Source organism: Syngnathus floridae, chromosome 10 (genome assembly GCF_059516105.1).
Source record: "Syngnathus floridae isolate MCC-2025c chromosome 10, RoL_Sflo_1.0, whole genome shotgun sequence".
Taxonomy (NCBI): Eukaryota; Metazoa; Chordata; class Actinopteri; order Syngnathiformes; family Syngnathidae; genus Syngnathus; species Syngnathus floridae.
This window is the reverse complement of record NC_142422.1, coordinates 10,107,344-10,135,332: the sequence shown is the minus strand read 5'-3', so window position 1 is coordinate 10,135,332 and position 27,989 is coordinate 10,107,344. Positions and strand designations below refer to the sequence as shown.

Here is a 27,989-nt window from a genome sequence, read left to right as displayed (position 1 = left end):
TGCATTGCGTTTGCATCTGCATTTGATGAATAACAGTAGTGGACAGAAAAAACATTTTTATTTACATGTTAATGCTACATTTATTTTCCAAGCAGATGTTTTAAAATAATACATTGGCAGACAATAAATTCCTCTTTTTGTTTATTCAAACTTTCATTACTCACAGCCAGTAGCACTTTAATAGATTCTGACAGTTGGGGAGAAAAATTCAAAGTGTCATCTTTAAAAAGAGACTAAAATACGGATACTCCAAATGGTTCAGGAACAGCTTCAAATTTACTTTGGGTGTTCCGTTTTAGGCGTTTTAGGGTAAAAATGACAGGAATCATACTGCTGTTTCCTTTCACTCAACCTGCAGCCCAACTGAAAGCATACGTAGCTGCCCAACCAGTATAACTTATCTCAGTTGGCACAAATTCAACTTCTTGTGTGAGTAGAAGTGGCTACTGTCACTACATGCAACAAACTAGTAAATTGGCCAGCATAAGTTTGCGGTCCGTTAAACATTCCTGTTGGAAAATTGTAGCTGTTATTTTAATGTTATGTTATGTTATGTTATGTTATGTTATGTTATGTTATGTTATGTTATGTTATGTTATGTTATGTTATGTTATGTTATGTTATGTTATGTTATGTTATAAATAACCACCACCAAACTCTTGTGTTGACTTACCACTAAGTCTTTGCGTATCGCTTAAGGTTTGTTGTTTTTCACCAGCTACCTTGTGCTTTCACATGCCTTCCCTTCCACTAAACTCAAGTATAAGCTTTTTCCTCTTCATTTCATTGTCGCGAAAATGCATAACATCTACTAAAATGCTTTGAAATCAACTAAAAATTCCTCTTTCTAACTTTCCCATTGAGCAAACACCCCAATTTTTACAGCGTGGGAAGACGTGATGGTGTTTTCAATTGAGAGTTGGAATTTAGAGCTTGTGACACTGTACCACGAGAGTTGCGTGTACTCAGCATTTCTCAGCCTTTTAAATGTGGAGCAAAACATGTCGTGTTGACATGATTAGCAGATAGCATTAATTTTCTCTGGCTTGTAAGATCCGTCTGCCTTGCTGAGTTGGCAATCTGGTTTCAGGAAGAGAAATGATGAAAATTACAACTCAGAAGTACAATTTATTTTTTGTATAATGTAAATGCAACATTACTCCTCTGTTTTACCAGAGATTTTTGTCTTCTTACTTTTATGCATTTATGAAACTGAAGGAGACGTGTCCACTCTACCCCCAGTAAACCGTCTGCTTTATTCCTGTGATGAGTGACATGAATATAATGTTTTATTGATGCTAGAGGGTATTACATCTATTTGTGTCACAGTGTCTGTGCGTCACCGTTTACATTGAGGTATTCAAATCCAGGAGTAACTCCATCTGCTCACGCATGTAAACAGGTTATTCGGAATGTTTCAGGAGTAGTAATATTGACTGCATGTAAATGTAGTCTGTGAGGAAACCATGCCCATTTTCTCTTGAGTTTAATGACATCAGAAAGTGAGAGATAATTTAATGTCTGAGGTGGTGAATTTTAAGTTATCTACCTGTCATTTTAAACATAAACAGCTATAGAAATATGCGGCTATAAAAATGAAGTGGGTGTACATTTTCAGAACATTCATTATTTACCCCTGTGCGACATGTCGACACCCCTCTTAAGACTCTGGTCACCCCCTGCCAAAGTATGTAGACTTGAGCTCTTATTTTCTCCCTCGCGACATCTTTAAATTGAAAGCATTACACAGATATTTGATGTTGGCTTCCCTCAGCATTCCTTTCTTCTTATTTACTAATTACTTGCTTTTTATTTGCTTATTTACCGTATTTTTGTCACCCCCCCAGCAACGCACAGAGAAGACATCTGCACAACCTCCACTTCTGCAGACCAAACACACTTGTGTCTTTGTTTGGCCTTATCCCCATTGTCATGTTAATTGCCCGTTTGCTCTGTTTGTGAGTCCCTGCTCACCATCCATCAAAGAGTCTCCCAGTTTTTCATCTCAAACTGCACTTCTCTACCTGTAATTAGTTTTGCGTGGGAAAAATATGGATTTACAAAGGAGAAAAAAAATATTAGAAAGTCACTGTGGCAGTTCTGGGAGTAGCCTTCAACGGTATCTAATTGATCCGAGCAATCGTAGGGATGTGGGTTTATGTGGTAGGTGGAAGATGACTGCATCCTTGTGCATCATACTTGCAGAAGTTGTCGTGCTTTTACAGCCTGCACATACAGGTATGTACTAAAGATGCATATAGTACCAGCAATTGCACAAATATAAGAAAGTGTTGTTTTTCTTGCATCTGTGTCAAAAAAATGAGTGGATGAGGTATCTGGTGCTTGGTTTTGTAGTATGTGCATTAAGGAACTCATAGAAAAATATCGTTGGTGTTGGGCTAAAACCTTGTACCTGCAAAATAGTCACCTTTCAGGAGCCCCCTGAGTACTAATTATACTTCACTAAGTATGTCTTGTGTGTTCTTTCATGACTGCAAATGTGCACAGTCCTTCAAATGTATAAAATGTATTTTTTTTTCACAGTTGTGTGTGTAAACAGTACAGTATAGATGTGAATGCAATGACCTTCAGTAGCATAAAATGAAAAGAGTCCTCATGCCTTTGGTATTTGGATGGGCTTTTCCTTCGCTGAAGATGGACAGTCATGCATTATTGATTATAAAACACTGCTGCATTGCTATTTCATCTGTCAAGCCCACAGCTATTGTGCTTTATGTTATAGCAGCTCACCTTTGCATTAATGTGTGTGACTTGGCTGTAAAGTTTTGTTTGTGTAATGCCTATTATCTATTCTCTCTGCCCGCAGTAACACCTGATGGGGAGCTAATGGTACCTATTATCTATCCGAGTGATTCCCCACCTTTATTGATGAAAGGCATACATTCTAAGGTTGAAAACTCTCACAGCACACCACCAGATAAAAATGTCACAAAAAGTGGATACACGTCAATTATATACGTTCAGCCATCTATTAGAAGACCATTCATTTGTTCTGTCTCCCTCTAAGTGACTGGCATAGGTAGATTAACAAAAATACATACATTGTTATGAATTATTTCTGGGCCATTCAAGTGAAATTTTATAATTTGCCACGGAACACCTTAAGAACTCTTACGGGACACTAATGTGCCCCAGCACACTCGTTGACAATCACTGATCATCAACCCATTAATCCCCATTTCTATCTACCTATCAACTCACCTGAATACAGTTCAGTTCTGTGGTTTGTACATATATTACCGTAATCTAATCTATTTTATGTTATTGATTTTCTGTTGGAAATAGCTTACAGTCCTTTGTGTTCACACACCCCAGCAGCACAGAGAATGTTGCCATGCACGTTACCTTAGTGCTCCTCCCCTGTGGGGCTGGTCACAGGGGGAACTGCCCATGGTGACCGCGGCTGTCACATGCTGTTTTCATGATGCCAAGGAATGATTGGTTTTGTGGAGCTGGAGTGTGGACTCTTGACAACGCAGTGGTAAATCATGCCACACCTGGGAGAGGAAACATTGGCAGAATGTGAAATCTTGGTGAACAAGGTCACTCCAGAGGTCATGATGAGATGCCACCTGTCTCTTTGTCATTGCATTTCACAGAGCGGTTGAGTACTGATTAAAGTGAGAATGTTACGGCTGAATTAGTTCTTTGTTTGAGATGAGCACAACTGTCTGTTTGGCTCTATCATCAATATTGCAATAAACTATCCAAACAAAGAAAGAAAATATTGCAATTGAGTAGCATTGAGGAATTATTGAAATCTATCAGCCACTCATACAGCAGATAGCATCCTGTCAAACATTTTTTTACAGTTTGACCTATGTGTAGTCATGTGTGAAAAAAAGCTGGCAAGAATGAGTCTGCCTGACACTCCGCATGTTTCCAGTGCATGAATTTTGCATGTTGTTTGACAAAGCTTTAATGTAGGCAAACACATTTGTGACAGTTTCATTGATTGATTATTCTTATTCTGAATATGTCAAACGGGAAGAGGCAGGTTAACAGGGAAGGACAATAATTTACAGTTGAGGAAGAGGAAAGGACGACGTCATCAATCTTGTTATTCTACAAAATGTAATCAATTTTTTTTATTTTTTTATTTTCAGAGACGAGATTTGAGGCCTTTGCTGCGTAGCACTGAGGGGACAGGCAAGAACACATTATAAACTGCACATAGCAACTAACTTGTTCACAGAAAACCAAGCCACAAACTTCCCCTTGTTAGCTACAAAAAAGGAAACTGTGTAACTGTCCAAACAGTTGGTTAATATCTCATCAAAACCAAATTTGTATTTAATTTCCCAACAGGGCTGATAGAAAGGTCTTCAATAAGCAAACAAACATGGGAATTTGGCTAAAACACACTATGTCAATGAAATGGAATAACCCAGAGGCTATTATTGTTTTTGCTTGTTACAATTACTCTGAATGCATGTAATATTTGTGAATACCAGATTTTAATCAATTTATTCAAGTTATATTGTATATCTTCTATCTCAAGTCCCCACTCAACAAGCAAGGTAAACAACATCCGCTTTGTCAGTCAATTTGCTTTTGACAGTGGACTAAAGATTACTCAATGGCTCTCTCTGCTGGCGATTGTGGGAAATAAAACACAACGTCAAACGTGACAACAGGAACAATAATCTTCATCTGAGCACCAAATCCGACAAAACCAGTGTCCCTGTTTTGTTTTTATATGGAATATAATATATTTGGGGGTATTTAGTCAGAGGGGGCACAACATTTATTTGAGGAGGGCAAGCCCCCTCTTGCCCCTGCCTAGATCCGGCTCTGGTGATTATTATTTTAATTGATTTTTAGGTTCACTGTAATCTTTGCTTTTTAAAGTCTTTATTTTAATACACCCCCATCCTTCAGATCCATACACCGAAGTCTTGCACCCTGCACCTTGATTAAAACATTACTTTTCTGTAACCTAATCACATTCAGTTACTTTTGTTTGTGCAATTGTTTTGTCTCTTTGTAGTTTCCACGCTCGTTATGTTTGTAGCGTTAGCATTTAGAAGAGGAGCACCCGTAGAAGCATTACAGGAGGTCAAACAGTAGATGTCTCCCTCGTCGCGCAACTGCGCGTCTTCACTGCAACACCGCACTACAGATGACAGAAACGCCATTTTGAAAGGCAAATTGTTCATAGCACACCCGCTCAGAGAACTGGAACTATGCCGCGGGGCCGGCCTCGCAAACTGAGAGTTAAAAGCAACGACGGAACAGGTAACAAGTGCCAAAATGTAGCGAATAAAAAATATAGATGTTAGTCTGTCCAAAGAAGCCGGTGGTTTTTTAATAAACACTTCTAGATCGTATCTAATAACACTTAAATGTAGTGTATATAGTCCCCGGATATAGTATTGCGGGTGGGCTTTGCTTTGTGCAGCGAAGGAGTGATTGAGGCGGAATGATATTAATAGTATCTCGGTGGCTCTTCTCACTGGCTTCCAGACCGAATTGGTGGCCGAAAGGAGAAGTGCTCATCTCTAGACGATCGAATTCTACCTGTGTGTTTTGTATTGCACCAGTGTTTGTTAGCTATTTGCCATTAGCACGTTTGGGCTAACTCGTCGTTGCTGCCACAGCTAGCTTAGACGCTAACTTGCTCGAATGGTGGCTGTAGTTGTTTAGGTGTCGTGAAACAGTCCTACGAGCCCCGGCGAGCCGTAGGTTGTGTGGGAGAAGTTTCACCAAGCATGCATACGTTTCTTTATCCTTTTGTCTTTATTTGAATGATCACATCACAAAAAACGTCAAAGTCTTGCACTGGCGAAATAACTGAAATGGTGACTAATGGTGGCAATCTTCGACCTTTAGGATGTAAAATCTGTGACGAATCTAGATGTGTTTCGTTGCATGGAAATGCAATTTATTAACTATACCTGCTGGATGAACACATGATGCTGCTCTCAGGTGTCAGAAGTTACACCAGCCACATTTCAAAGGATATTTGTTGAGAATCTAAATGCACGTCACGAACGAAGTGCCCATGCTTGTTTTTGTCTGTTGAGCTGGGATTTGGTCTTCCTACAAAACAACCCAGTACAGTTTATTCCACTCCACTGTTTTTGAATGGGCTATACATTATCTGTATCATTAGAAAAGAGCAACAGAATAATAATTCCTACACAAATATAATACCAGTGCATAAACTGCTTTCAGTATTCACTTTCATGCCCATCATGATGCTTTGTAAATTGACAGAATTACAAAAGCATTTGGTGAGACAGAATTTGTTTTCCGTGCGTTTCATCACAAATTTGCTTGCTTTAATGGGTCATGGCACTAAAGTTCACTGACTTGGCTCAACCGATCAAGTACAAATGTCATTTGATCAAATCAACAGAATTTAAGTTTATCTACTTTAACTGATAAGTCATCATTGAGCTCTTTCCTGCGCTGCATACATTTTTTTGCATGTTACATTGAATCCTTCCATAAGAAACGCCTTGAACACAATGAAGTCAAGAAAGGGTCAAATGTTAAATATTCTGTTAGATTGTATACTTCTCACAAAACGTGCACAAATAACTACACAATAGTAATGTTTTAAAGGTTTAAATAAAACCGTTATAACGATGCTAAATATGACTTAATCATTGAAACATATTGTATTACTGGCAGGGACACCACCACTACTCATTTATTGTAGGACCTGGAACAATTTGGTCGTTTGGCCTATCCAGGGAAGTCGACATTTTACTACACAGAGTACTAATGAAAAAAAAAGTTACTCACACGTGAACACAACACAGAGCTATTGCATCGTCGCGTCCAGTTTCTTATAGGTTTAAGGTTGTAAGGATTGAACTGAGCAAAATGTTTTGTTTTGCCCTTTATTTTTGATGCAGATGCTAATGAAAATAAGGCAGAAGGTTTCAATGATGGTGAATTCAAGGATAAGAAGTGCACAATATGTTCACAAATATTTACCACAGAGAGCCAGCTGCAGAGGCATCTTCGTGAGCATGAGGTCAATGACAAGGTAAGAGGTCAAGATCTAACGTACTGTAACACACTATAGAGGTGATCAATACCTGTCGGAATATTAGCATAGTTTTGGGTATAGGTTTTTTAGTTCAGTAAAACGGACCACAATAAATACTCCAGTTTTTGGTTAATTGTAATTATGCACGGGGTAATTGGGCAGTTTTGACTGAACAACTATTTTCACATCATGCTGTATTAAAAGCCATGTATTTGATACTGTGGAAGTCGACCCCAAATCACTTGATCTGCGATATATCAGGTGTAATAATGTACTTCCTGATTATCATTATAAATAATGATTATAATTCATACTCAATTGTGTTAGTATGTCCGCTACTAAGGATGATATACTGAACAGAAATATAAATGCCACAGAAGTCACAAGTTATGAGGGAGCACGCTATTGGCATGCTGAGGTCTCCAAAGAAATTTCAGAGCAATTTGCAGTTCATCCAACTGGCCTCACAACTGCACTGTACCTCCTCCACATCCAGTATCTTTACCTCAAAGGTCATCTGAGACCAGTCCCCAAACCGCTATCCTGTACAAACAATTTAACATAACCAACAAATGTCTGCACCGACTTTTAGATCATCTGAGGGAAGTTCATCTGCATGCTTGCCGTCCCCATCAAGGTCTGAGCCTGACTGCAGTTTGTTGTGTGCAAATCCCCACATTCAGACAGCATGCAGTGTGTCGTGTGGGTGAGGGATTAACTGATATCAATGTGGGTTGAGCGGCCCATGATGGCGGTTGGGTTAAGTTATGGACAGGAATGATCAATATCATTATCAATATCAGATCAGGAATGTTCCTGTATTGAGCAGCTTTAACCTTAAAGCCGCAACAGCATGAGATGGGTGCATTGCCGGGACTAAACTTGTGAAATATTACGCAACATTATGTCTCTCTGCTCTTCTTCCTAGCCTCATCGATGTGACCAGTGTCCACAGACATTTAATGTGGAGTTCAACCTCACACTCCACAAGTCCACACACACAACCTCTGACTTCACCTGTCCTGTATGCAATAAAAAGTTCTCCCGCATTGCCAGTCTCAAATCCCATACTATGCTCCACGAGAGAGAAGAGGTAGGTCCAACAACGCAGCATATTGGTGAATATAAACCCAGTTATAACAAATCTTATCCCCACTTTCTTACGTTTCAGAACCTGATCTGTGCAGAATGTGGGGATGAGTTTGTTCTTCAGAGTCAACTCTCTCTTCACTCAGAAGACCATCGCAAGGAGTTGTCCGGCATTAATGTCTATACATGCAAGAACTGCGGGAAAGAGCTCAAGACATCTGCACACCTTAAGGAGCACATGAAGTGTCACATTAAAATGAGGTTAGGACGCTTCAATAAATAAATAAAAAGTAATGTTAAAAGTCAAAGGACTTTAGCCTTCTTCCAAAATAATAGAAACTGTCAACACTGCTGTTTTATCATAGTAATACATTGTTTGAACAATTGTTAAGTTCATGACAAAAAAATCCACAGGCTCTCCAAATTTTAACGCATTTTTTAATACCTTTAGGCCGCTGTCATCTAGCTCCAGAAATTACAAGAAAAACATTGATCGCAGTGGGTTCACCAACAGTTGCCATCACTGTGGAAAGGCATTCAAAAAGCCCAGCCAGCTTGTCAGACACATACGCATACACACAGGTAAGCGGTACATGCAGAAACATATTCTCCTGTTGCCTGCTACAGCTTAATGTGTCTCACCTCGTCTTTCCTCAGGTGAAAGGCCCTTCAAGTGCACACATTGCAGCAAGGCTTTCAACCAGAAGGTGGTACTGCAAACTCACATGGTGAGACATACTGGGGAAAAGCCTCATCTCTGTATGTTCTGCCCAGCATCTTTCTCCCAAAAGGGGAACCTACATTCCCATGTACAGAGGGTTCATTCAGAGGTAAGAGAGTAGCATCGTAAGTTTGGCATGTTTTCACTGATAAAAGTAATTGGTGAATGTTTAGCAGTTGCAAATGTCGCTTAATCAAGAAGTCTTTACCAACTTGTTCTATATTACAATTCAGAGGGCTATATATCTATTGCATGCATGAAATTTCAGAGAACCTGTATGCATCCGTCCGTCCGTCCGTCCGTCCGTCCGTCCGTCCGTCCGTCCGTCCGTCCGTCCGTCCGTCCGTCCATCCATCCATCCATCCATCCAACAGATAGCAGCTCTGATGAAGTCCAATTTTAAAGGGGAAATGTATAAGTCCAACAGTCTTAGAGCTGTGACGGTCACAAAATTCCAATCTGAGTTTAGTGAATAATGACACTCAGATACAGACTTTTTTGTTTCACATTTATTTTCAGTATAGTACTTATAGCGATTTCATTGTTCTTTTCCTACTCCACATTTTACTCAGGGTCTTTTCATCGCCTAATGATTTTCTGACCTTCCACTTTATACAGCTTCCATATTTGACATCTATTTCCTCACAGCTCTTATCGTTCGTTGATCCAACGTCACAATTGCCACTTCTTTGTCCTTCACAAAGATGATCTCATTGTCATCTGTCAAGGGGGTACTTGGCTGGCCCTCAGTCGTATAGGCTTCTTGCCAGTATATGTATCTTTCACCCAGTTGCCACATCCGCATGTTCTGACTTAAAAGCAGCCTCATACCTCACTGTTTGACATTGAAATTAAAATGGTGCAATCAGTGTGTGGCAATTTAGGAACAAATATCTTATGAATATGGAATTGGTGAGGTGTTTTGTAACTGCATAGCATGTACAATACGTATATAAATCAAATCACCCACAATATGTGACCCACTGTCATAGAGCTGTCATATAATGTATGTATGTAATGTATTCTTTTGTAGGTGAAAGGTGTGCCATTGTTTCCCTGTATGGACTGCAGCTGTGTTTTTAAGAAGCTGGGCAGTTTGAATGCGCACATCGGGAAGATGCACATCTCTGTCATGGATGTACCTTCCAGCACTTTGGTAATAAAGCACAGTTTATAGGCACAGTATCTTGGGCGGTTGTACTTTAAGCCTACTGGTTGTGATTACAAATTAACAAATAATTTCTTGAAAACAGACACCTTTTCTAACGTTTGGTCTGTCATTTTGTTAGATGCCTTTCGTGGCATAAAAACCAATAAAACCATTCCGATTCTTCTCCACTGTTTTGGAATTCAACCTGGTACACACATAGACAATATTGTTGGTCCCTCTCTGTTAATGAAAGAAAAACCCACAGTAGTCAAACAAATCTGACAAAGAAATCAATAAAAAATGTAGGAAAATAACTGAAAATCCGACACTGGTTATTAATTGTGGTTCAACAGAAGTAAAAAGTGTGAGTCCTGGACATAAATGATTGTACCCTTAACCTTATATTTTGTTGCACAAACTTTAGAAGCAATCACTGCACATACATATTTTGTAACTTTCCGTGAGATTCGGCACATTGCACTCGGTTTACCTACTACTTTGGCCCACTCTTCATAAGCAAAGTGCTCCAGCTGTCTCACCTGCAACGTTTCAGCTCCTTCTGCAAACATTCATTAAGATTTAGATTAAACCTAATTGCTAGCACTTAAAGCCCTGCAATATTTCTTCAGACATTTCTTATTGCTCCACTACATTGATCTGTCACTTTGACCTTGCTCAATACACTATGTTTTGTGAAGCCAGAAAAAGCTTTCTACAAAGTCAATAAAATAGCGTCATCTTACCCCATCTAGTACCAGACAAAAAAAAAAAACAACTAAAAATGACATATTATTGCACAGCTTTCTGTCAAATCTCTAATGTGTACTGCCTGCTGCACTGTGGCGCTATCTTCTGAGCAAAAAATCATTTGAAATGTTTTCTCACCAGAGAGCTTGCTGTGTGCTCTTAATTATCAGAGTTTTCTACACCACAAACCCTTGGGACAAATCTCTAATGTAGTTATTTTTCACTATGGTAAAAAAAAAGTCATCACTGTGCGCACTACTTCCCTACTTCCTTTTCCTGCACTTTTTGAAACAAAAGAATGCAAACACTTTATACATAAAATAATCTATACCAATGATATTGCTGTCTGTTGAAAAGCCTATTACCACAAATTGTATTGTGTTGTATCTGGCCAAAAAAGGGCTTGGAATGCCTCTGTTTTCCAAGAGTATTGTTACAAGTGGTATTTTTGTGCTTCTACCTCGAGTACCAAAGGTTTTAATGAAGTAATTTCTCTAGTTCGGCAGTGGGATGTTTTTATGTCAAAAATAGTCAGGTGTAATGGCTTCCATTTCTGCAACACTGACAATTGTGTGCCTGAATGAAATCAAATCCTTTCTTTAAAAAGTGAATGTTTCTCAGGATGCTGTCAGACATATTGATCTAAAAATGTAGTTATTATTGTGTAGATGTAGTCAGCAGTGGTTCCTGTTGTGCACGGAATTATACTAAGAGACATTTTCCCTTCTCCGGTAGCTCAATAAAGAACCAAAAATATAGAATTTGCTGCAATTCAGTTCTATCTCTACCGCTAGAACACTCCGCACCTACAATATTAATTAACAATGATTTTGACTTGCATTGCATATCATAGTGTACTGATTAATCACCTTGCCCTAATTGCCAATTGTCACATCTCTCATTCCCCTTAATCCTGCTTGTCCCTCAGGAGACAGACACTGCGGGTCCTTCAGGGTCGGATGGCGGAGAGGCAGTAACAGATGTCATCCAGCAGCTACTAGAACTCTCTGAGCAAGTCAATGGAGAGACAGCCCAGCCTCAACCCCCAGAGCCAGCTGTTGCCATGGAAAGCGCCATTAACCAAGACATCCTACAGGTGAATCAAGGACATTCACATAATGCACACCCCAGACTTAGTCACGCGCTGATATTAGTGGCATATAATGTATCTGACTATTTTCTAATGTTGTTCTTTGAGCTAATGGAGATTCTGTTTTTATAGCAAGCTCTAGAAAACAGCGGGCTCAGTGTAGCCCCAACTCAGAATGTTGATGCCAATGCCAGGGAGCCTCCGAGCCAGACATCGGAGGGGACTAATGTGGATTTGAAAAAAACATCGCTTCAAGACAAACCTGTGCGAGAAAGAAAAAGAAGCATTCTCAAGAAACCTATCCAAATGCCAGGTATGGAAGCATAATGGTTCAATTTTGGATAAGGGTATTATTTAGCTGAAAAAACACGCCTTTGTTCTTTATACTGCTGAAACAGCTGATTGAAATTCTGACTCAATTGTCCACTTCCATTCCTAGGCTCCATCAGGGAGGAAAATGGCATCCGCTGGCATGGATGCCCTTACTGCTCCAAGGAATTTAAGAAGCCCAGCGACCTTGTCCGCCACATCCGCATTCATACTCACGAGAAACCTTTCAAGTGCAAGCAGTGCTTCCGAGCATTTGCTGTCAAGAGTACACTCACAGCCCATATGAAAACTCACACAGGCATCAAAGCGTTTGAGTGTCAGTTCTGCCGGAAGTGCTTCTCCACTTCTGGCAGCATGAAGGTACACATGCGACTGCATACCGGTAAGTATGTCCACTTTATTGAAGGATTATTGTATAGAACACCATAGGAAACGCATAAGAAAATGATTTTTTTTAAAACGATATTTGTTACAGTTAACCCCCCCTTTTTGTGGGGAAACAACAAATAGCTCAAATCCGCCTGTAATCGGTGCCTATTGAAATGCTTTAAAAATGAAAAATATCAGAATTTTGGTCCAAGTTTTCCAAATTGAATTTTTCTCTTTAGGTGTTCGTCCTTTCTCCTGCCCTCACTGTGACAAGATCTTCCGTACATCAGGACACAGGAAAACACATATAGCATCTCATTTCAAAAGCTTACAGCAGAAGAAACACAGATTTCCACGAAAAACTAACAAAGCCAAGGTGTCTAAGAGTAATTTACCGTTACCTGACATCCCACTGCAGGAGCCCATTCTCATTACGGACTTTGGTAAGAGAATGTCCACAATGTCAAAATAAGACTACTTTACTCCTCCTCCTCATTTATTTCAGCAGGATGTCATTGTATATAATTAAAAATCACATTAAAAATCATGTGTTGGCCGCTCAACAGGCCTCATACCATCTCAGAATCCTCGCCTGGCATTCCAACAGTACCTGGAGGTGGAAGGCAGCGATCGTCCGTACAAGTGCCAGTTCTGCAATAAGGCCTATAAGAAATCAAGTCATCTGAAACAGCACGTTAGGTGAGACAAATCTTCTAATGATTGTTTTGATCATTTCAATAAATGATTGGTTTTGGCTGCTAGCTCAAAACTGTAAAAACAGAAAATAGATCTCCCGGAACTAATGGTCATTTTGTTTACTCAAGATCTCACACAGGTGAAAGGCCATACAAGTGTGTGCAGTGTAGTCGGGGTTTCGCCTCCTCGGGGGTTCTCAAGGCTCACATTAGGACCCACTTAGGACTGAAGGCATACAAATGTGTCATGTGTGATACAACCTTCACCACTAGTGGTAGCCTACGACGTCACATGACGACCCATAGTGACCTACGACCTTACATGTGCCCCTACTGCCAGAAGACCTTCAAGTCATCTCCAAACTGTCGGAAACACATGAAGACACACAGGTTTGAGTGTTTTTTCGCTCATGTATAAAAATGGGCGCTTCAATTGTATTTTTTTCTTTGCAGTGATTAGTTTGATGAAAAATATTTATCAGTCAAAGCTTTTAATGTACTGTTTCCCCTCACCTTTGCCCCCAAACCAGATATGAACTGGCTCAACAATTGCAGCCGAACTCAGCTGATGACCCGCTAGAAGCTGGCACGGTGCCCCACGACATGCAGGTGGAAATGGATGGAAATTCCCTTCAGCAACCACCCGCCACTTCAAGTGAGCAAGAAAACATGCTGGCACTTGGTCAAACAGAGGCTGTCAATGAGGCTGTCAATGGAGGTCAGCCAGTGACATTAGAAGCACAACTGAGAGACCAAGCACTGGTGCAAAGCGAAGGTAACACAAATGGTCACATTCTCACCAAGAGTATTTGCAGTTTGCATCGTCATTGACTTACTGCCAGATGTGTATAATGACTAGGGCTGTTGCGTAGCATTAGCTATGCTCTGCATGGTACCTGAGGAACCGCATGTTTTTGGTTTTACACAGACGAGTGGCTTTTATGTGGTTGCTGGTTTCCTTCAAAAATTTGGAAAAATCATGATTATTGTCTAGTAATGTTGGCTTGCCCATTCCACTAAGCGCAAAATCCTCTTTTTAAAACTCAATACAATGCATAAAGATTCCGATTTCTTTGATATAAGTGACAGTGAATGACTGTTTTTAGTATTTAAGATGAATTTTCTGCCCAAAACATATTGTAGTTAGTAATGTCTCATGTTGCAGCAAGAATCTCAAACTGTCACATTGACAAGTCAACTGTGAGACTACCTTCTTCTTTCAATATTAAGATGACTATACAAGACATATCGGTATATATTTTTTTAATGGTTAACATATACTGAATGGAACGTAACTGACTTGGAAAAAACAAAACCATGATGTGATCTGAACCGTGAATTTTCACCTCTAATATTGATCCATATTTTGTTACTTATTTGATGCCCATTTGAACAAGTGTCGATACAGTAGTACTTTTGTTCTGCAACCAGACACAACTCTTTGAGGCTATTATGTAAGTTTTGCAACATCTTCGTAATATTACAAAAAGGTTCATTTTAATTTTATATTAAATGCTTCCCACATTGTATATATTTTCAAGTCTCGAATATTCCCATTTAATGTTATTCACAGCCCCAGATTTTTACTGAAGACTAGATTCTGACCATCCTATTTATCTGTTTTCCTATATATCTTTACAGACTCCTATGTGACTACCCAACATACTTTACCACAGAACATCACCCAATTCGAGACGCGAACACTCCCTCAGACCACGTTTGACCAGCAAGCTTTAACACAAGGTGCATTCTGACAGATTTTTTTGTCTGTGAATTGAAAATGCTTTTTTGTTTCACTGGATTGAACATTGGCAATCTTTATTAGATTTGATCTTTCACATTTGAAGTATGTAATAGCATTTGAATAGTCATTGACAGTATGCAGAGTGATGACAGCAAAAAACTTTTGTAGAATATTTTACACTTTCTAGCATATATTAACTGTGAAGTCTGTGTTGTCTTAAATGTTGTCAAGCCTTTTGCTGCCATACATATATTTAACTCATAATATTTCGTTCTATGTGGGCTTCCCAGGCTTTACCATGACAGAATCAAGTTACAATCAAAGCCAGTTCTCTACTGTCCAGCAGCTACAGGACTCCAGTACTCTGGAGTCTCAGGCCCTGTCATCCAGCTTTCCTCCTCCGAGTTTACTTCATGTTCCAAATGCTGAAGTGGTGAGTCCCGGCCTCAAAACATGTACAACAGCTCTGGCCTCGATTGAACTTAGTTACTTACAGAGGTTCATGCATTGCATTTATTTTAACTAAGACATGTGGCTCATACGGAACAGTCTGAAGAGAAAATGAAATTTCTGATTACTATGAAAATTTGCTTGATTAATAGCCTCTTCCAATCAGGATTCAACATGAGCGTGTCCGTTAGTTTAGATGGCAGTGGGCATGTCACAACATACTTCATCAGAATGGAAAACACTTGTATATAGAAAAAGGAAAATTATGAAAGGCTGGAATTTTTTGAAAGCATGTCATCACTGTCTGGCAGAATCAGTCCAGTTCAACCTGTAAAAATAACATAAAAACAATTGGCACCATATTTTTTATTTTTGAGGTGATAGTGGGTTTTGCCCACATATGAGCTTAAATCCAGAATATTGTGTCGAACCATTTCATATTTTCACAGGTTGAAGAGAACAAGAGTAGCAATTTGCATATGAATTTTGGGGGCAATGAATCACCATTTTAGACACTAGTTGACAACAGAATGTGATAAACCAAGCAAAGGAACAATACACATTATAACACTTGCCTGCCTCCCTCCTGTGTTGTAGACTAGCTGAAGTGAGCTCCAAAATTAAGTGGGCCAGTTTGTCATAAACCTCATCCCTCATAAGCCATTAAATCACTACAGATTCTTTTAATGGCGCAAATCTTTGGGCTGACATCATTTTTACGACTAGACCTATCCTATAAGTGCCAATGTGAGTCTGAATGTAGTTGTTCTTTTCCATGTAGACAAATGGGCTTCTCCAGCAGAACAGCCAGGAAGACCTACAACTGGATACTGAGCCACACGACTACCAGGAGGACAGTGAAGACAACAGCAAAAGATCATACAGGTTAATTTCAGATTCCGACCAATATGGTATATTTGGGGCTGATGACAAGCTGAAGATTGGGAGCTAAAAAAAAAAAAAAAGCTGATGTCTGTTATATCTACCTGTTTTCAACTGTCTTGCAGACATTTGCCTCTGAAACATACTTAATGTATACAGCTTCTTTGGTAGATGTTTGGAATGTTTGAACAGTAAAGTACATGAAGAAGTTGGGTTTTGTGAACGTTTTCTAGCTGAAGGGACTAAATGGGTCCTCACCCCCAAATCTTTAGGTGCAGTTGGTGTAATAAAGGCTTCAAAAAGTCAAGTCATCTGAAACAGCATTTGCGCTCCCACACTGGAGAAAAGCCTTTCAGATGTCACCTCTGTGGAAGAGCTTTTGTATCCGGCGGGGTTCTTAAATCCCATCTGAACACACACACAGGTACAGAATGTTGAGAAATCTCAAACTCTCTCCCCAAATTACTGTGATTTTTTTAAAAATGAAAATTTATTTAAATTGGATTATTGTAATGTTTTATTTGCATGTAAGTTCAACCTTTTTGGGTCTTCATTACCATGCAAATTCGAAAGGTTCTGTAAGCATATTTTCATTTCGACATGTACTTCCTTCCCATTGACAGGAGTGAAGCCCTTCAAGTGTAATGTTTGTGATGCCTCCTTCACGACTAATGGCAGTCTGAACCGCCACATGATTATCCATGTTAAGTCATTCAAATGCAACACATGTGATGAGAGCTTCAGGACAAGCCTGCTTTGTAAAAAGCATATAAAAAAGGAGCATGCAATAGTGAGTCGAGGTAAGTAATCTGGGTCCACAACATGGTCACTTAACGTTGGACTGAAAAAGACAGACAATTATTAGTTATTGATAACTTGTAACATGATGATTGAATTGAAGTACTATGTATTGTCGTAATTGTTTGGTAAATGTTAATGCTGAGATGTTGGTTACATTACTTAGCTACACTATATGACAAAGACAAAGCTATTTTGCTGTCAATCAAAATTCAGCATACTATTTAAATTCCAATTTTTTCTTATTAGATTATGTCACTCAAAATATTGTACTCAGTATATGTATAAATTTGTGCTGGAACTCAAAGCTTTGCCTTCTGTTGCCTCAGTTATTGGTTTTGAAAGTCAAGATGTTGAAGAGGATGAAGATGAAGAAGAAGGGGATCAAAAAACATCTAAGAGACGGGGAATGGAAATCATCACTTTCACAGAGGAGCAAGCGGCAGAACTGGCCAAGGACCCTGGTGAGGAGGCATCTGTGTCAGAGAGAATCCTTTCCCAGTCTGCTGCCGAGAGGGATCGTATCAGTGAGATCAAGGACAAAGCGGTGGTGTCGGAGACAGAACCCAAGTTTGCAAATTGTTGCACGTTCTGCCCCAAAAGCTTCAAGAAACCCAGTGACCTCGTCAGGTATTGTGAGCCCCATTTTAATACCATGACACTAATACTGATACCAACATGTGACACTGTGCCCCACAACGCATCTCCAACGTATTGTTTTTTAGATTTTGTTTGTTTTGGCAAGTGCGACACACTTATTGCGACTTCATTTCACATTTTGTTTTACATGACTTGTCCAAAAGGGAAACGGGTTGAAGCAATTTTTCTTATCTAGTTCTTTCCCGATTTGCTAAAAAGAAAAGGCTATGCCAGCTTTTTTTTTTTTTTGCATATTCATTAACTTAACTTCTTTATTTTTTTCCCCATTATTAGTTTCCAACTGTTTACCAATGTCAAGCTTAAAGTACATTCCTCTTCACAACTGAAGGGAGAACCCAGAAGCACAATTCTCAATCTTCCACCTATATTGTATTTAGGCACATTCGAATCCACACAGGAGAAAGACCATATAAATGTGATGAATGTGGGAAGAGTTTTACGGTGAAATCTACTCTGGATTGCCATGTGAAGACACACACAGGTTAGTCTTGATGTTGTTGAGTAAATTCTTTGTATTTATTTTTGGGCGTGGAGTCACTGTGTAAGTTAACAACATGGCTGCATACATATTTTTATTCTAATAGCATAATTGTTTCAGTCATTTTTACCTGACAGTACTCTCACACTATCAATAAAAATACAATTGCACTTGCTAAATATTGTTTTCTCAGCCATACAGGTAAGGGCATGGTAATTTTCAAAAGTTGAATCAAGGCAACTGGATTTTTCTTGTTTGTTGAATACATGTATTTATTTATTTTCCAAAAAAACAGCTTAGGTAATTATGCTATGTTCTCGAAACAAGTCAGGTTGAGAACGGTTTCAATGTGAATTCCTCCACATAAAACAATTCTAGATGCGATTTTTGATACAATGTGATTCAAGCACGTAACAATTTTAAAATGAAATGATTTTATGCACTTTGATTTAGGGTTTTTTTAAGTTTATCACAATAAATTCTAAGAAACAACACATAACAACACATCAGCAACATCAAAACAATTTCTATTTGCTGTACATCTCTCATAAGAGGAAGATACGATTCAAGGATGCGACGATGTTATACAGTAATGGTTTCATTTTGTTCGTCAAATTATCAAACCGACCATTTTTTCGACTGGAATTGTTTTTAGTTGGTGCCCTAATACGTTCAGTACTTCTCATTCACTTCTTAGATTTGTTCTGATTTTTGCAGGTCAGAAACTGGTCAACTGCCACATGTGCAACACGTCCTTCTCTACAAAGGGGAGCTTAAAGGTGCACATGCGGCTCCACACTGGCTCCAAGCCTTTCAAATGCCCCTTTTGTGACCTTCGCTTTCGAACTTCTGGGCATCGCAAAACCCACATCCAGTGCCATTTCCGAACTAATGGAGAGAGCCGCAAGTCCAAACGGCCTTCCTCATCTTCTGCTCAGAACAGTCATAGTGAAGACGCAGGGAATACCGGGGCCTCAGTACAAGCCCAGCATACAACAGTATCAGAGGCACTTCAGACTGTTGGCCTGCTACAAACCCCCAACTCTGACATCTACCTCCCAGCAAACCAAGTGCTGACTGGGCAGTTTGACCAGAATCTTTTACAGTCGGGCCTGGTGGGACAGGCAATTCTGCCAGCCTCAATGTCAGGTATGGATCAGTTTTCACACCATATGAACTTTTGGTAGAACCTTTTGTGTTCGTGTAATATTATAGTCATGAATTGAACCGTTGAATTTGATACTCGTAGTTTTAAGAGACATATTTTACCGTTACTTTCTTGATTAATTTGAGTTTAATGTGACTACATCGAGGTTAAACATTATAATTGATAAGTTTGAATCAGGTTTAGACACAACTTAGGTAGGTACAACAGCTGAAGATCTTTTGTTCCATTTCCAAATAATGTGAGCGAGAGATGTACATTCTAATTTTATTTTAATACACCCTTCAAATGACAACTTGGGTAATTCAAGATATGTTAAATGAAGTCTTGTTTGTAAAACTGATATTCTATAAGTTTCATTGATTCTTGATACTTGATCATAACCTGGTACCATCTTTGCTGAACAGCGACAAGCCAAATGCCTGTGTCTTATCAGGATGTGAAAGGAGGTGGTTTATTGCCACAAATTCAACTCTATTCCCTTTCTTCTCCAGCAATCAGCATTTGATTGTTGGATGGATTAGCATTTTATTTTGGATACAATATCCTCTAAAGCAGGGATGGGCAAGTTAAGTGCAGGAGGGGGCAGTTTTTCCATCATTGCTTCTTAGAGGCCACACACTTCCTGACCAGATGACTAAAATTATTGCTATTTTAAATATGGACAAAATGTTTGCATACATGTCAAATATGTGCGCTTATATTTCATTTTTTAATGTTTTTTAATTTAAAAACAAAAAACGACTACCCAGATCTAAAAACAAAGGATTTGAACAAAATAACCACAGACTGTATTTTTTTCCACATTTTCATATTCATAATTCAGATTCCACCAATTTTTCTTGGGAAACATTTATTGACTATTTATCAACTGCATTTGTTTTTGTTTGCGGTGGCAGGAGATGTGAATGTGTCTCTATCAGATGGGCTGACCACATTTGAAGGGATTCACCTCCAGTTGACTCCCACCAACTTGGTGTGCCCTAATGTTCAGATCTCTGGCATTGACACGAGCAACTTAAACAACATCACTCTTCAGGTTAGGCATGTCGCCTAGTAAACCTTTTTTGTTTTGTTTGTTTCTTGCTGCTGCAGCCTTGCTCACAATCCATAACTACTCACCCATGAAACATGAAGGCCACCTTAGATTTATCCATCGATTTTCAACACCGTAGATCCTGTTCAGGGTCGTGAAGGTTGCTGGAGCCTCTCCAAGCTGGTTTATTTTTTAAAATCATCATAATCTGAGACATGAATATGAATCATTGTAAAAAAAATGTCTGTTTGTACGGGGGTATAACTAATTAAAGGCATACTAATTTCATACTAAATTGAGAATACCTATTTGGTTGTGGTGGCTTAATCAACATCGTCAATTATATATTTTAATTTAATCTATTTCCTCATACCATGCACACATGCACACAGTCTTTTACAGGATTTTACTTTAATCCTATATATTACAATTAGGCCACACTCATGTGGTCATGCATAGATTGTTAAAATGTAACAGATGTTAAGCAAACTATGTCTTCAAAAAAGATTTAATTCCTAATGTCATGAACGCCTTGTTTTTTCCGTGCAGATCGACCATGCCCTTCTCCAACAGACTCTACAGCAGGGCGGCCTTCTCTCACAGCCTCTGAGTGTGGACACTGGGCTTGTCCTCCACTCTGGCAGTCAGCTCATGTCTACTAATGACCCATCTGTGTCAGCCAATGTTGTCCTCCACCCCCTGACCAGCCTGGGCTTGCAGCCCTCCACCATCACACCTGCCCAAGTCACAATGGCTGGGCTCTCGGAGCAGGACACTGCGGGTATGTTCCTTACTTGTGGAAATTGTTAACAATACTCGTTGAGCTGAATAATGAGTGGTGAATTTAACTATCACGAATCATCCAGGCTCTCAGGACCTGAACCATGTTATGAGCAGCACTGGGTTGGTGAGTGCAGGCACGGGCAGTCAAGAGATTACACTCACTATCAACGATTCCAGCCTCACACATGCTCTAGCACAAGTACAGGCAACAGCTTCTGGTTCCAACACCTCATCGGGAAACCCTCAAGAGATCACTCTCACCATATCAGGTATTATATAGCATCAGAGCCTGTGTACACTCAATCATGGATATAGTACTATGTACTAGTATAGTACTAGTACTATACACACAGCTACTGCACAATGAAACAATGGTAATTAATGACATGTCTTCATCAAAACTAACAGTTTGTGTTGCATTTCCTTAACCTATAATTTACCATTAATTACATAAATTTGCAGGTCAAGATCTACTCCCCCAGCACAGCAACAATGCAGAGATGAACAGTGGCCTCAGACTGGCATCACCACTCACAGGCCAGCCCACCAATGCCACCCTGACCATCACCAACGACCATCTTCTACCTCAAAATCCCACCGACACTGGAATGGCTGGTAAGACTTTGGAAAGAAAGAATATGCCTATTTATGTTTGTAATTTATATCAACTATATATAGAATTTGCTGTCTGTAATGATGATCAAAATTATAGTACCTTGCCCTCCTCGATACTTTTACCAAACAGTTTCATAAAATATTTCTGGCTAAAATAGATTCATTTTGTTGTTTATTGTATAATTTTAGAAATAAATGTGAAATGCATGCATCTGTTGCAATTTTCTTAACTTGTACTATTAAGTAAACCATTGGACAGTGAATATCATCATTCTCACATTATGATATCAGAAGATGTTATATTTCATTACAAAACTACAATAAAATCCTGCCAGAAAGCCTTACTTGCACCTTATGGCTCATCAGGGACACAAAAATGAAAATCCTAAAATACCGAAATGTTTCCAACAGTCACCAGTCTTCCATCAAACACCTCTCTATCACACATCGCTTCATCTCAAAGCCTAGTATTGTCACCAGGAGGTGTGGCTAGTGATGGTAGCATTACACTAACCCTAGCAGATGACCAGGGTATGCTGGATGGCGTCACTGTAAACCTCAATACACAGGTAAAAAATGTTTTACATGCACCGTTTGTTAATTATTAATGTTCTGTTGTACTTGTCTTCAAGATTTCACATTCTTTATCATTCCAGTTGTTGTAATTTATTTTGATCCTTAGGGTCAGACATTCCCTGCAGTGTTGAATGACTCGAATCTACAACCTGGGCAACCATCCATTACAGGCCATCCAGTCATACTAGTCAGCCATCATTCCCAATCTGTGATGGGAACATCTGACAATGGATATAACGTAAGTATCTAAATCATCCAGGGAGACCAAAGTGGATGATAGATTAGATCAGTGGCTTTTAACCTTGTTGGAGGTACCGAACCCCACTAGTTTCATATGCGCCTTCACCAAACCCCTCGTTAGTGAAAAAATATTTTTTTTAAATTCAAGACATACATGTTTTTTACTAATGCACAAAATGAGCTGTGCATGAACATCACCTTGTTCAAAGAACAAAACCAACACAATGCATGAACTCGCAACAAATTACATACTGGCAAATCAGAAGCTACATGATAAAACTGGTTTGTTCGGACCTCCTCAGTGGGGGCTCTGTCGAACCCCTGAGACCGACTCACCGAACCCCTAGGGTTCGATCGAACCCAGGTTAAGAACCACTGGATTAGATTATGGGAGGCTGCGGCTCATTTAATCTAATACCGTCCACTTCAATACTTAAATACATTAAAAAAAATGCATGCATTACATTATGTTTACCTACAATGATGTATTTCTGTTTTCATGAGGCATAAATAATTCACTGACACTATTTGTTTTGGGTTTATATTCCAGATTGGAAATGATAGCCGTAAGGGTAGGAAGGGACTGCCCTCAGATGCTGATAATCAGTATAAATGTTTCTACTGTAATTTTCTATGCCCAAATGCCAACTCATTACGCCGACACTGTAGACAAGATCATGGTAAAGACCGATGCCATGTCTGCACTATCTGCAACAAAGCCTTTAAGCGAGCGATGCATCTTAAGGTAAGTGTGTAGCAGAGCAGAAGCTCTTACTCCACACCCACCATTACCGTTCCCACGGATCCTTAAAAGCAAAGCAAAGTGTTGTTTTAGGAGATTAGAAGGAAAATTACAGGCTAGCACAATTATGTTAACAGCAAGAATGCCATCTCCAAACTTCTTGCTGATGTTGCTGTGACTACAGTTGCACTTATTCAGAAGTGCAGGATCCACAGGATTGTAGCTAACCTGCCTGGATGTGGCTGCAGAAAAAATAATTATGACAAATTCAAGATACAAATAATAAGAAAAAAGGCGGGAACATCCGCCGAATTCATTAAAGCTTATGATCAAGGTCAAGCTAAATTAGTGTCATATCACTTCTAGAAGAATGTTCTATTCAGACAGGACAAAGCTGAATTTAAAAAAATAAAATAATACAAGGCACATAAACTTTGTTCACAGGCACAAAAATGAAGCATAGAGTGGTAATTTGTGCAGATAGTAGGGATTCTCGCAGACCGTGGCGATGGTGTGACATTGCCATGAAATGAGATTGAAAAGCCTCGCCTCATTTCCTCAAAATACAGTATTTATACCTCCTCTTGAATCGCTCCGCTGGGAAGATAGGATTATAAAAATATGAGCCCCTACACGTTTACTTCTGTAAACGCTACATTTTAAATGGTCGTCTCTTATCCTGTGGCTGCGGGGCACTTTGGAAGATGCATTTGGTTCACACACTAGACAGACTAAGGTCACATTTAACATGTAATGTGAATGCTTACAGCAAATTTCACCAAAAAGTATAAAATGAGCAATAAGACCTGCAATGCTGCTCAATCAATTAATTGATTTTAAAATAAAATAGGTGCAAATGTAAAGTGTGGTTTATTTGTATCAACAAATAGTACATTGGATATAAATAGTTCTTTTTTACACTTATGCCAATTTTTTGTCATTGTGGAGTGAAATAATCATTAAAAATGTTCATAGTAAATTTATCGTACATGTCCAGGCCTGTGTCATGTGTTTTCTTTTAATTTAAATACAATTCAAAAGCAATGTCTGATTTTCATTGGGAAAATGTCTTTACATTTTAATATCTACATACTCTGTCCTGTCATTAAATTTGGATACATTTATCTCCTAATAGGAGCATAAACGAGTGCACCAGCCAGGCCCATCACCCAGCTCCCTCAAACCTAGAGACTTTAGCTGCTCCTCGTGCGGAAAGGCCTTCCCTAAGCGCAGTCAGCTGGAGAGACACAACCGCACACACACAGGTAATTTGGAATAAATGTGTACCGTATACTATTTTCACGTTAACAAGATGGCTTCCACTTCCCTCTCTCTAAGCATAGAGACATTCAGTTCATTATCATTTGAATAGACTCATGAGTATATGTGGATGCCACCATAGTCATTCTTTAAATCCATATGGCCTCTTATCCTCTTATGGAGCGATTGTGCAATATTGTAGCAATAGCGCCAACATCAATCACGCTGCTTTTCCTGTCATCAAGGCTACTGAGACCGCCACCACAGCCTGTAACGTTTTGTAGAAAGCTGTCATTAGCACGGTGCCAACGACATTAGCATTTTGAATTTGCTGCTGTCCTATTTCCACATACTGTGCTCAACACAATTGAGTAAAACCCGTTTCATTCAAATGTTTTTCTTGGTGAACACAAGGATTTTAAGATGATTAAACTCAATAGTGGTACTCATTTTTGAAAAAGTGCAATTGTAAATGATTTTTTAAAGAAATACGGCTTTCTGTACAACGGTTTACCATACAAAACATTTAACATGAGGGCCTGCTCGTGTACAGTAAACGGGCATGACATTGTGTGAAGCTTTTCCATCGCTTTGTTGTCATGGGAAAGCAGCTTTGGCATAGATCTGACATAAATGTGTGAGCGTGTGCAGTTTTGGCTAACCAGCCATGGTGAAGGCTTTGAATCTCTTCAAACAGGTTCAGTAAAGGATATCGGTATTCGCAGGTCATTCACAGTCCAATTGAAATGCACAGCATATTTCAGTCAGGGTTTTGAGCAGATCCACATGCTTTCATGGAAAGCCCCTTTCAAGCCTTTTATTTTGTTATTCTTGATACCCAGCTTAAGGTCCATGTACCGGGGATACTTTTTGTTGTCGCAAGTAAAATAATTCAGGACACCATAGTAGGATATCAAATTATTAATTCTTTTTTTATTAGATATCATATCCTCTGTGTGTGTGCGTGTGTGTGTGTGTGTAGCTAAAGTATACATACTGTAAATATGTTTTTAGAACTCTTTTATTATTATAACATTTTTTTATAACAAGGTACAATACTGTAAATATGTGTGTATACAACTATGTATATAGCAGAGCCTGTGAAAAGCCAACCGCCAAGTCTCACTCTGGTCTCGTTGTCCTACAGGTGAGCGTCCCTTCAAGTGTCTTCAGTGTGATAAAGCCTTTAACCAGAAGAGTTCTTTACAAGTGCATATGGTCAAACACACGGGAAAAAAGCCCTTCAAGTGTGAGATATGCAGTATTCGATTCACTCAGAAGAGCAACATGAGACATCACATGAAGAGAGCCCACGGCTACGGTGAGCATCTCGATACATGTTGTCAAGACCTTTACGTTCCAATTTCAACAATGGTGGAAGTTCCTTACAGAATTGTAATACATGACATTCAATGGAGATCCCACCGAGTCACAAGATTGAAGCACCATAGTTACAGACCTTAGTTGAACATCTTAGTGCTTCACAATATAAAACTTGCTTCTCCTTGTAATCAGTGATTACCGTATTTTCCGCAACATAAGGCGCTGTGGGTTAAAAGCGACAGAGAATGGCGGCGGAGGGACGTACTCTACGTATTACGTACAGTGCTCTGATTGGTTTACCGCCCCGATCTACGTAAAACGTAATGTCCTCTGTTTGGTTCAATGGGTCTACATATTATGCCTACATATTACATCCAACATTTATAGATTTTTGGAATTCAGTCCACACAAAAGCCGCACCTTGATAAAGAAAATCAAAGGCTTTTAAGTGCGTTTTATGGCGCAGAAAATACGAGACATAGCATACCCATACAGGTCCTGCTTGGAACCAAATTTAAAAGTTTGAATTGGGTGCATCATTGGTGTTAAGTCATCAAGACCCCAAACAAACAAAATCTGAACCATGGTTAAATCTGCATTGTGGTTGATTTATCTCTCTCATGTTACATCATTTTTTACATTGTGTTTTCATTCATTCGCTTTTATTATTGCCCTTTTTCATCTTCACAGGTCAAATTCAGGACGTGACCCTGCGCCAAGATGAACCAACTACTCAAGTCACTGTAACTCCTGAACTTGATCTGGAAGTGGTTCCTGAGTCATCTGGAGATTGGCAAAATGATTTCCCATGACTCAACCCAAATCACACAAATCCTAAACAGGTTATAAATACACAGTTGAGAGTTTGACAACAGTTCAGCTAAAGTTTGCCAAACATCTTGCCTTTGAAATTATTTCTTTGAAAAAAAATTGCCTTCCTAACTCTAGACTCTCTATTTTCTGTCATTGTTTTTCATCATGTGAAGTTTTGAACAATGTAATTCCTCCACAACAATGATATCTCAGAGAATTACTTGATTATGGCATTAGAATAAACATAATAGTAAATGTTTTCTGTATTGTAAGTCTTAAATGTTAACTTTGCCAGTATTACAGTGGAAGGGTTAATTAATGGACATCTTTGAGTCTTGTTTTCATAAGCACGGACATCAATTAGGAGATAAGATTGCTCTTTCAAATGAGGAAAAAGGGGGAAGAAACGAGCCTTTTTTTTTTTTTTTTTTTTTATAACTATTTTTTAACCGTCCTGGTCGCTGGGACGAATGCAGCCAACGGTACTGCTGATATGGTTTCCAAAGTAGCATTGCAAGAGCTCATCCGCCACTCAACTGTTTTTTTTTTTATTAATTGCTTTACTTGTATATTTATGTTAACAATACATATGTATATTGTATTTTTTTTTTAATTTCTGTAGCTCCCTTTGTATATGATGAATTGTTTCTGTTTATATATTGTTCTTTTTTAATTTCTGTAACTCCTTTTGTATATAGCGATATTTGTTTATAGTTGATCTTCCGCAGAATGGTCATCCTGTTATATTACTGTGCTTATTATAAAGCAGATGTATTTTTTTTCTGTTGTTTTCTATTATATAAAGATGAACAAAAGTAATTTTTATACTATCTGAATCTGTCCTGTGTTTTCATTCATTTGAAAGACAGTTTGGTTGGTTTGGTAAAAACAAAAACAAAAAAAAAAAGGTGTTTCAGACAATCTTCTTGTATTCCACTGGGCAGCTTGATCTTTTCTCATGCCACATTAAGTTCCATTTGTGGAATTGAGACTTTTTTGGCATCTTCACATGTACCTCAGCGCTGGCATCGAAAAATAACAATGGACAAAAAAAAGTATTCACAGTGGTTGACCTTTTCTACGTTATCTAACCACATTCCTCAAAATTGTGCATAGAACACAATAATACACTGAAGAAAATATTTCTATTTAATTACAGCAAATTGAACAGAACATCATAACTAAATTAAAGACAATATTTAATTTCCA

General features: G+C 38.9%; 1 protein-coding gene and 1 long non-coding RNA gene across 3 annotated transcripts; one reads left to right on the top strand and one right to left on the bottom strand.

Moving 5' to 3' along the window:
• Positions 1–80: 80 nt before the first annotated feature.
• Positions 81–6,023, bottom strand: LOC148392313 (uncharacterized). Its single transcript, XR_015860730.1, has 3 exons — positions 5,919–6,023; positions 3,367–3,518; positions 81–1,080 (listed from the first exon to the last, which is right to left on the bottom strand). It is a non-coding gene; the product is annotated as an uncharacterized LOC148392313 (long non-coding RNA).
• znf236 (zinc finger protein 236) lies at positions 5,101–27,610 on the top strand. 2 transcript variants are annotated; one of them, XM_088386612.1, is made up of 32 exons: positions 5,101–5,259; positions 6,888–7,021; positions 7,953–8,117; positions 8,196–8,374; positions 8,565–8,695; positions 8,771–8,943; positions 9,868–9,990; positions 11,660–11,827; positions 11,954–12,134; positions 12,261–12,533; positions 12,760–12,963; positions 13,087–13,219; positions 13,345–13,605; positions 13,746–13,990; positions 14,857–14,958; positions 15,250–15,392; positions 16,191–16,294; positions 16,564–16,715; positions 16,915–17,091; positions 17,419–17,719; positions 18,127–18,230; positions 18,945–19,376; positions 20,292–20,431; positions 20,978–21,209; positions 21,295–21,480; positions 21,674–21,826; positions 22,238–22,395; positions 22,509–22,640; positions 23,193–23,387; positions 24,520–24,649; positions 25,792–25,965; positions 26,658–27,610. In XM_088386612.1, exons 1-32 carry the CDS (start codon positions 5,208–5,210, stop codon positions 26,777–26,779), a joined length of 5,559 nt encoding a protein of 1,852 aa, XP_088242738.1. In that variant the 5' UTR covers positions 5,101–5,207; the 3' UTR covers positions 26,780–27,610. The 2 variants fall into 2 exon arrangements, with proteins under 2 accessions (XP_088242738.1, XP_088242737.1); XM_088386611.1 differs by lacking the exon at positions 5,101–5,259 and adding an exon at positions 5,409–5,543.
• Positions 27,611–27,989: the final 379 nt, after the last annotated feature.

What these genes read in the sequence shown, in the direction of transcription:
- znf236 (XM_088386611.1), top strand. Translation starts at nt 5,444, where the DNA reads ATGATATTAATAGTATCTCGGTGGCTCTTCTCACTGGCTTCCAGACCG. An exon ending in CCATCTGAACACACACACAG is followed by an intron (nt 16,716 to 16,914) that starts GTACAGAATGTT and finishes TCCCATTGACAG; the next exon opens with GAGTGAAGCCCTTCAAGTGT. An exon ending in CCATGTGAAGACACACACAG is followed by an intron (nt 18,231 to 18,944) that starts GTTAGTCTTGAT and finishes TGATTTTTGCAG; the next exon opens with GTCAGAAACTGGTCAACTGC.